Genomic DNA, 10,432 nt, shown 5'->3' on the forward strand with positions numbered 1-10,432 from the left:
GTAATAAATGAGAAAATAAAAAACACAATAATGTTATTTATACTTTTTAAAACAAATAGTAACTACATGGGTGGGTCACTCAGGTGAGCGGATGCGCCCACCTGTGACCGCCCACCTGAGGGCCGAAATTGGTCAGCAAGTGGGATTTTGAAGGAATTTAACTCTCGGCATGTATCTCACTCTCGGCACAAAGTATATTATATATATGCGCTTTAGGATACGGCTACATACCAGCATTATCCGTACATGGCCTTATGATACGTGCATGTTCACGGCTTGGGTACACCCGTATCCTCTGGCACTGACTCGGACTTGTCTGGCCAACCTGTGTTTAAAGTCACCCTTGCCATCATGGTCCATAAGGAACCCGCCTTAACCCTCTCTAGTTCAGGTTCTGCATGGTTAAACCGGATCAACCATGTAATTAGACCGGGTTTAAAAAGTAGGTATCACATGCACACTCTTGGGTCGAATTCAAGAAGAGACCCATCTTGTTGGAGAAAACTGTTGTAGTGGAGGACTTTGTTCGAGTTCGGCTACTCGAGCGTAGGGGTGTCAACGGTCCGGGTCGGTGCGGTTTCGGTCCGGTTCCACCGGTTTCGGTGTGAGTTTGGAAGTGACCGAAACCGACCCAATAAGGATTTATCGGTTTCGGTCCGGTGTCGGTTTCGGTGCGGTTTGGGTTCGGGTTGGTACCGGTTTGGATTTATTAGGTTCATTTCGGTTTGGATCGGTTTTTTAAACCGGTATGAAGCCATTAGGAAACAACCAAATGATGAATTGTTGAACTTCGATTTCTTAAATCGATTTGTAACCGGGTTGGTTTTGATTTTTGGTCTAGTTTGAATTCGATTTTCCATACAAATGTATACAAAACTATTCAAATTTTAATTTTTTTTAATGAATTTTGGAGTGTTTCGGTTTCTTACCGGTTTGGTTTCGGTTTCGGTCCGGGTTTTGAGCCGGTTTCGGTTTGGTTTCGGGTTCATCCGGTTTTCGGTGCGGTTCGGTTTGGTTTTGGGGTTACAATACTTGAAACCGAACCGAACCAATAAGGCTTCGGTTCGGTTCGGTCCGGGTTGTTATCGGTTCGGTCCGGCCGGTTTTGCCGATTCGGTTTAGGAATTGACACCCCTACTCGAGCGATTCACCTCCCTTGGTTGGCAATCCATGTTATCCTTTGACCGTCGCGGCTATCCCAACCTTGTGAGGCTGTTCTATTACAACTTGGAGGTGGTCTATGATGATAGGATGTACACCCTTACCAGCTGGGTAAAGGGTAGGAACATCAAGCTTCCCATTGATCTACTGGCGGAGATCCTGGGCATCTCACTGGAGGGTATGTGGTACTATTGCCCTCCAAGGGGTAGGGCCTTGGGTCCCCATATGAGTGAGAGCTCCCAGAGGCACGTCTACCAGACCATCTGTGGTAGCGAGGTCTGACCAAAGTCCAAGACTTCCTATCATGCCGAGGTTTAAGCTTTTAGCCGCCAGGCTCAGTTCAACCTGCTTCCTTGTGCTAGGCACCGGAACCAGGTGAACTTCATGGCTGCTTATGTGGCCTACTGCCTCTACACTGCATTAGATGGTCCTCCACGCTTGTGCCTTCCATATGTGATCATGAAACGATGGAGTAATACGTAGCCCATCCTACAGACAGTAACTACCCCTACTCTCGGTCACTTACTAAGATTTTTGAGTACTTTCACGTTGACCTTGAGGGTGAAGTGGATAGTGCCCCCTCAGACCGATTTGCTTGGGGCATCTTGCACAAGATGGAGCTATTCCATCTGATGGAGCCAATGGTAGGGGAGGCAGCCCAGGAGGAGAGTGGTGACGATGAGGAGGATGATGATGGCTATATCCCCGAGGAGGAGGAGGATATAGAGATGGATGTGGAGATACAGGATGAGGTCCCCCTCAGAGCAGTTCCACCGTCTCCAGCAGAGGGTTTGATTTTCAGGGTATGCTGACCAATTTGAAGGCACTTCAGGAGGGTCAGGAAAAACTCCTGACAAGGGAGGCAGCTATGAAGGAAACTCAAGCGAACATGATTATAGACATCAATGATGTAGACCATGCCTTGGACTTAGCCTCTAGGGATATAGCGAGGAGTCTCATACATCTATAGGACGACGTGGACTTGGTGAACCGTCGATTTGACTACTATGATCGCCGCTTGGGTATTAACTCAAGAGAGCAGGTGGAGGAGGTCATCGACTTAAATGACATTGATGATGAGGACTAGTAATACTGTTACTGTTTTTCTTTATTTTATTTTCTATCATATGGGTTGTAATTTTTGGGAACTCTGCTGTTTTTTTTATTTCTATTCTCTTTTCTTGTCTTAAATTATTGGAATAGTTCTCTAGTGTGTAGAGAAATTTCTAGATATGTTTATGTTGTGAATTCTCTTCTTATATATATGAAAAAATTTTATGTGGTTATGTAATCTTGTTCTTGTGTGCACTTTTGGTACCCCCAACATACGAATGCATCCATGGCCAAATTTTCAAGTTTTGTGTTCTCTTAAATTTTTTTTATTTGAAGTCTTTTATGGTTTTCCCCAACCCCTGCCACCATTGTTATGCCCCGTTCACATAGAATCGGACCGGTGACTGGGTTCCCTCCAAGTAACCCAAAACCACCAGGATCATTTGATACAGTAACCAGAGTACAACCAGCCACAAATGATTAATGAGTTATGATAATATACTACAACGGAAGTCTTGTCATAAATGATTACCTGTAATTTCTCATATACTCTTGATACCCAAATTGTTATATATAAAATATTTACATATGGGTCCGTAGGCATGATATTTACACAAGAAATAGCAATTTAATTATCGAGAGCACAAAAAGGGAAATATATGAAAAGAATAAAAAATAGTGCAGTCAATAGAATCTGTCACTATTGCCCTGTAACACAACCCTCACACGGGCAGCCGACCCTATGCTCGAATTCTTCAGGAGCCCACCAATCCCCCACTAGGGTTTATTCAGTGGGACCCGATACAAGTTCCTCTATAGAATAGCCTGCAAAATCATCTAAAAAGGTGTGCACAAGAGAGGTGAGCTCACTAGCTCAGTAAATGGAAAGAAAGACGCACACAAACAAATGCATTCAAATGATACTTTATGCATGAGATTCATTTTAATCCTAGTCCATCTAAACAAATCATTCTAGGTCATAGGTAATGTACTACTCACAATCACAGTGCGCGTATGCCCCGAGTTTGAGACGCGTTCTCCATTCCACGATACGCCCATAGGGTTGTCGGAGAAGGCCCACCATGAGCACTTGAAAAAGTAAATCGTGGCCGAACCACAGAAAAAATTAAAACTAGTACAATTGGCCCTTTGAATATATCACAAAGGTTTTCAACTGTCCTAATGATCAGTCAGGCGTACTTTTAACCACCACGGTGGTCCGCGACCAATGCTTCCCCTAGTGATAACCCAACACGTAAACCCCTGTTGGGAAGGATCGTAGCACTAGGGAATATGAAATCCTAATCTCATGCTCCTACATGAGATAAGATAACTGCATAGTACTTTCGTGTCCCATTACACGGTGTACCAATGCATTTGTTTCCAAGCCGACTACTGCATCTAATCTAGAAATCCCACACATGATCAAAAAACATCGTCATCATCATCCATCATATAATAAATCCATATTCAAGATTTCAAGCAAGTAACCATACATATAGAATTTAAGATACAACATGTTCAGTTATAAATGCATCATTCATTCATTCATCAATCACATGCATGAGAATGGCAATCGGAATGTCAATATAGTCCATGGATGCATAGGATGCCAAAAACACTCCAAAAATTAAGATCAAAGTCCTTTCCCCACTTATCTATTCTTGTGGAAGAATTAGCACTCGCAGTACAGGTAAGATCAGGAGTGAGAAGATGAGTTTTTCGAAACCTATCATAGATAAAGGGTTTAGAAATATGTCCAAATCGGAACTATAACCGACGTAGGATATAGACATGACACGTATAATAGCGTGAAGAAGGTTGTAACGAGTTTGAGTTCAATCGAAGCTCATTTGAGCTATAGATGGGTCATACAAGTGGGTAGGAGAATCCACCTGTGCAGCCTGCCTAGACCGACTGTTCATACAGGTGGGTCAGGAACCCACCGGTCTTACTCCCCAGTAGAACCAGAGGTGTAGGAATGACTGGTAGGTCACACCAGCGGGTCAGACACCCACCGGTAGAACCTGAGAGGGTAGGTGTAACTGGTGGGTCACACCAGTGGGTTAGGCACTCGTCAGTCTTACCCGTCGGTTCTCTCAGATTTTGCTGTTTTCCTTCTTTCTTCCATTCCAACTCTTGGAACCCCAATAGGGTGATTCTCACATCATTTTCCACACATTCTAAGTTTCATCTACTTGATTGTACCATGGATCTAAGACAACAATAAGAATTTCGGGGGAAGAAATCATACCTTTACTTGGAAAAACCCCAAATCTTGGAATCCTCTTTCTAAACTTAAATGCCACTTCAATAATCACCAAATCTTTGTTTCCCTTCTCAAATACTTCAAGGAAATCACACAATAGCTTTATTATCCTCTAGATTCAAACATATACTAAGAGGGTTTCATCAAATCTCAAGGTTCATGGTGTTACTTACCTCAAAATGAAGATCTCAAGTCACTGGATACTATTCCAGCGACGGAAAGGAGAGATGCGGCTCCGGAATCCAAGGGGTGAGCCTCTTTCCCCTTCCTTTTCTCATTCTTCCTCTTTTCTCCCTCTCCTTCACTCCTCTCACCCATTTTGCTAAAAAAAATCATAAATGAGGGAGAGAGAGTTATAAAGGCTATTTATACCCTAGTGTTATAAATATCTTCTAAGGTCCGTTTGGTTTTGTCCATTTATGGATCGAATAGTATTAAACCGCATTTCCAAGCGAAACAACCAACATCATCGGGCATACAAAACCTCATTACGACGAGGAGGCCGAGACACAGGTGCTCATCCAAGCCGGGCATGCTAGGATCCACAATACCCCAACAGGTGAGTCACACTGGTGGGTCTCGCACCTACCAGTGACACCCACCAGTTAGCCAAACAAGCCAATCTTACTGTATTTTGGAGGAAAATGGAGTCATAACATGTACTTCACTCTCGCCACATGTTGTGGATCAAGTTTCTATCATTCAAATACGATAACGTACATTTCCTATTCATACATGACCTTGTGATATGTGCAAGGGCATGGTTTAGGCGTGCGGATCATCTTGGGTACCGGATCAATCTCATTCGGTTACCCCCACATTCGACGTCACCCTTACTATCATGTACCACAAGGCATCGGCATCAATCCGTTCCGATTTAGACCCTGTAAGATCAAATCGAACCAACCGATCAATAAACTAGATTTAAAGAGTAAGACTCTACAGCAAAAACTAAGAAATGGAAAGTAAATGAAGTATGGTTCTCAAACAAGCATCTACGTCGTCTCCTTCCACATCCAGCCAATTAAGGGTGTCTGGCCACTTCCTAATCCTTAAAAAAAAAAAAAAGCAAAAGGAGGGGATAACTGCTTCACTACGAAAGACCGGACCGGCTGCCTTGTCCTTTGGGCCATCTCTTATTCCTTCAAAGGTTCTAATCCTCTTTACATAGTCTGCGCATTGCTCTCTGCTTACCGTCCAGTTCGACGAGGAAATTCAAGTTTTGACTGCGTGAGCCGACGAGCACAAGGACCCAATTCATATCGAAAAAGAAAAATTAATAAGATTGTTACGTTTTTTAGGACCTGTCTTCTACTCGGGCTTTTTAATTTTCTGCATCTGCAACCCTCAAAAACTCAAGGTAGCGAAGATTTCGCAATCGAAGAAGATGGAAAGAGGAGGTGGAAGGCGGGTTTCGCGAGGGATGCTCCCTCTTCTTGCCCTTCACGCTGTCAACGAGTATTACCGGTTGGAGAGAAAGCCTCCTGTAACTGCTGGCCTCCTCGTCGCTAACGCTCTTGTCTATTTGAGGCCTGGTTTCCTCGATAAACTTCTTCCCGCCCTGGACGAGGTCTGGTTCAATCCCCACCTCGTCGTCAAGGTTCGGTTGAGGCTCACCACTCCCTTTCCTCTGAATTTTCTCCTTGGAACAATCCCTTCCCCCACCCCACCCCCACCTCCACCCCCACCTCAACTTTTTCCCTTCATTTGATGATTTCTGATGGTTGTTTGTTTCGACTTTCGAATTAAGTTTTTTTTTTCCTGGTGTTATGAATTTTGCAGTTTTGTCCTTCTAATCGTGGTTTAGGTCTTATACGAGTTAGAATCTGATTATGTTCTCCTCTTTATCTCCTTACATTTTGAAACCATTCTAATTTGTCTCAATATTGTTAGTAGTGATGTGGGTTTTACCCGTTTCTGAAGGAGTTTTAAGTCATAGGGATTGGTGGCAGAAGAATTGGCTTTTGGTTGTTTTCTTTCTTCTGAGAAAAAGCCTTTCAGTTCTTAGCTATTGCCTTGTGGTGGTTCAGGGTCACATGTTCGATCGTCTCCATTTTTTACGGCCTTGGTATAAATTTTTTTTTCCTGGCTACTGAGATTGAGCTTTTCAGGTTTTAATTTTGACCAATTTGCTCTTGATATTTTTGTCTGGTCTGTCCTGTTTGTGGCAATAAATTGAGTTGTAAGTTTATTTATATTGGATCATGGGAGGGGGTTCTCCAAGCTGGCGGCTTGGAGAATGCACCATTCACATGGGGGCATATTGATAGCTGGGGCTCTAGTAGTGCGGATGTGCTCTAGTATTGCCTGACGGATCTCATGTACTTCAAAACGTACCCCTGAATTTCACTGCTTATGGAGGCTCTAGTATTGCCTGGTCCAGAATTTATCTGGTATTGTTCAGTTTGGAATTGCTTGTTTGCTTTTCCTGAATGAACTAGACATAAACAATGATGTGTGATAGCTGCAGCTGGTGAAGGTCCCATTTGGTATTAGCTAGCAACATAATAATTCCTGTTACAGAAATACATAACCATAAACTATTATTCTTTTACCTGTATATTTGATATGACAATGACCTTTTCTGTACAGATCATAATGTTAATTTCTTTCATATCTTCTACATGTTTAACTTTTGGAAAACTGACATGAAGTGGGTCAAAAATCTTTGCTGAGCAAAGCACTGGTTGAAAACCAGGCAGAATGATGTGGGAGGAACTAGAGAACTCCTATGGTTTGCTTGCTCAATACGAACCATTTTAATAATTTTTGTGCTTGTGAGCATTGTATTATAGGAAATTGGTTAGTTCTTGCAGTCTCTCAGGATTTTGTTTTAGATGGTCAAAATTTCTATATTCTATATTTCTATGTGACATCGGTGCCGTTTGAATGGTTAATGAGTTACTTATCCATTGGGATCAAAATCTTTGAAGAGTTTTTTTATTTTTGGGTGAATTACAATTCTGAGTTGTGTTGGGAGAATTATGAGTATTTTTTTTTTTTTTGGTAGGAATTATTATGAGTGATTTACTGGTAGAAAACCCATCACAGATTTCTGCATTCACACACTTAGAACAAAATCCTAATTTATAGTTGGATTTGGATTTAGTTTGAGTTTCATGTTCCAAATAGGACTCTTTTATTTCTGTTTAGTTAAGCTTTGTAACCCAACGTTGGAAGTAGTGAAGTAAATAGAAAATTGAATTAGGTTTCGCTCTATGTGAGTGTGTGAACGTATGCTTCCCCCCCCCCCTCTCTGCAACACTGAGACTCATCTCAGAATTCTCTCCTCTCCTAATCAGCCCTCCGCCAGTATACTTATTGCATTTCAGCTGTGAGGACTATGTTAAATATATATATATATATATCCTTGATACTTGATGTTATGATTTCTGTTCTAGCTAAAATCTAGTCTAGGAGGATATAAAATGATGTTTATAATGGATTCAATGACAGCAGCGTTTACCCTTAACGCCTTATATGTAGCCCAAGCACCTGATCATTGAAGGTGACTCAGTTCCAGTACTGGAGATCTTAGGATCATGGACCATGGATTTATTTCACACTATGATAATGAGGGCAAGATCTTTGTGGACTCCATCTACATCTACTAATTTCTGTGGTGTCTTAGATATGCTGATGTGTTAGCTGACTCGTTAAGTAGCTAACGAATTTATGTTATATTCTGCATTGTGCCTTTGCTTGTATACATATTTGTAGTCTATTTTTTCTTCACCTGTTTGTGCTCTAATTTTTGTGCTTCTGATTCAGTAGCCGTTATTTTTCAATGAGTAAATTATTATTCGGAAAGTAAAAAAATCCCTAGGATTATGATGGATGTGATGTCCTGATTATCCTGGATTGTTGAAGGTGATTTTGATTTGGTGAAAGATACGCATCAGAAGCTACTTTTATGCAACTACTGTATGTTTTTAGTTCTCGCTAATAACATGGTGTTCACGGGAAATCGTATTTCTGGCCTTTGTTTTAACAGCAAAATGATTTCTTGGAAATTGATTTTTACTTATTAATTAATTTTGAATTTATTTTTCATTTGTCTCCTTTTTTTGTTGTTTTTCTTTTCCAAATAGGGGTAGCATGTTTCATGGGTGGCAATTATATAGTTGAGCAAGGCACCGTTGCGCCCCCTCCCTCTCTGGGAAAAATAACATCCAAATAATTAAAATGGAAGTTGATTTTTTTTTTCTTCTAAATTTTATATTATATTTCAGTAAAAAATAATATATGTTTTTTTCACGAGCAAAGTATATCTGGAAGAGCAACCCAGTGCACGAGGCTCCCGCTACTACAGGTCTGGGAGGGTCAAAGTATATTTGGTCAGCCGAAAAATCTTCCTCATGGCATGTCAGATGGGCTAAATTTTATGGACAATTAGATTCCTAGGTCCCCTTTCGCATGTTAGGTTTCAGCTCTCCATGTATTTGGGAGAGCGCACAGTAGAGCTCGGAGTACTGTACGCATGCATGGACAACATGGGGATGCATGCCAATACACTGAAGTACATGGTTGAATTTGAATCGCAAATTTGACAAATGGCCCATACAGACTGTCTGTTTTCTATCCAATGGACGGACTTGCTCTTCAGTTTGCAATGTGTTAAAGTTCGGCCACTACTATAAACATTTCTATACTGGACCATGAAGTGGCAATTTTTCCCTTCTCATTTCTATACAATTTTCTTTTGCTTTTAACACAATTCCTGCAAAATGTAGCTTTAATATCTCTATTTCTTCCTTTCACATTGTCCTTATCTTTGGTTATCATTAGCAGCACAGAGACTTGAGGCGCTTCTTCTTGTCAGCATTCTACCACATGGGTGAATCCCACCTTGTCTACAACATGATGTCTCTCCTGTGGAAGGGGATCCAATTGGAGACTTCAATGGGAAGCATTGAGTTTGCTTCAATGGTTGCAGCACTACTAGGAATGTCCCAAGGCATCACCCTACTCCTTTCGAAGGCCCTTCTTCTATTCTTTGATTATGAGAGAGCCTACTACTATGAACATGCAGTTGGTTTCTCTGGTGTGCTCTTTGGAATGAAAGTGGTCCTCAACTCTCGGTCAGACAACTATACATATGTCCATGGACTAATTGTACCCGCACGATATGCAGCATGGGCTGAGTTGATTCTCATTCAAATGTTTGTGCCAGGTGTGTCTTTCTTGGGTCACCTTGGTGGAATTCTTGCCGGATTTCTCTACCTTCAGATAAAAAGTTCTTATTCTGGTCCGGATCCAGTGACAACTATACTTCGAGGACTTACTGATGTGGTGAGCTGGCCTTTGAGGTTCCTGAGGGACTTATTGAATTTCCGGAGACCTCGGATTTCTGGCAGGGGCACTGTTGGTGGGAGCCAGACAGGAAGGGATGTGTCCAGTTTGTGGAGATGCTCAGCTTGCACCTTCGATAATTCTGGGAGGTTAAATATATGTGAGATGTGTGGTTCAAGAAGGCATAGAGATGGATTGTCATCTAATAGGCCTCGGGACCTTTCTTTGGAAGAAGTACGTCGTCGGAGGATTGAAAGGTTTGGCAGATGATTCCATCATTTTGTAATGTTTGAGAGGAGCATCAACGGCTTATAAATCGGCGGTGAAAGAGTTGCTATTTTATTTTATTTTATTTTTATTTTTTTAATGAGTAAAGGAAAAGCAAGCATGCATTAGGTAATAGAAGTCAAGTTACATACTGTCCTATCTATATATAGGAAGTCTAGGAGTTAAAGTTTCATAAGCTATGGACTTAATGGCAGTTAGGGACGGGTGTCCGGTGAAATTTGAAAAACCAAGGATACTTAGGATGAGTTTCTGTTTCATGGCATAGCATAACTAGTGTTCTAGGCCATAAGTCTATAAGTTTTTGGAACTGTTTTGCAAAGAGAAGATCGATCTCTGCCGCATCACTCCATACTTGATCCACGATCTGAT

The 10,432-nt window shown here is 41.6% G+C and overlaps 1 protein-coding gene across 1 annotated transcript; it reads left to right on the forward strand.

Annotated features, from left to right (window-relative positions):
- Positions 1-5,552: 5,552 nt before the first annotated feature.
- LOC122091847 (rhomboid-like protein 14, mitochondrial) lies at positions 5,553-10,175 on the forward strand. The gene is made up of 2 exons (XM_042662022.1): positions 5,553-6,083; positions 9,275-10,175. The coding sequence occupies exons 1-2, from the start codon at positions 5,871-5,873 to the stop codon at positions 10,043-10,045; spliced, it is 984 nt and encodes a 327-aa protein (XP_042517956.1). The 5' UTR covers positions 5,553-5,870; the 3' UTR covers positions 10,046-10,175.
- Positions 10,176-10,432: the final 257 nt, after the last annotated feature.

The sequence above is a fragment of the Macadamia integrifolia genome, chromosome 10 (assembly GCF_013358625.1).
Source record: "Macadamia integrifolia cultivar HAES 741 chromosome 10, SCU_Mint_v3, whole genome shotgun sequence".
Classification (NCBI taxonomy): domain Eukaryota; kingdom Viridiplantae; phylum Streptophyta; class Magnoliopsida; order Proteales; family Proteaceae; genus Macadamia; species Macadamia integrifolia.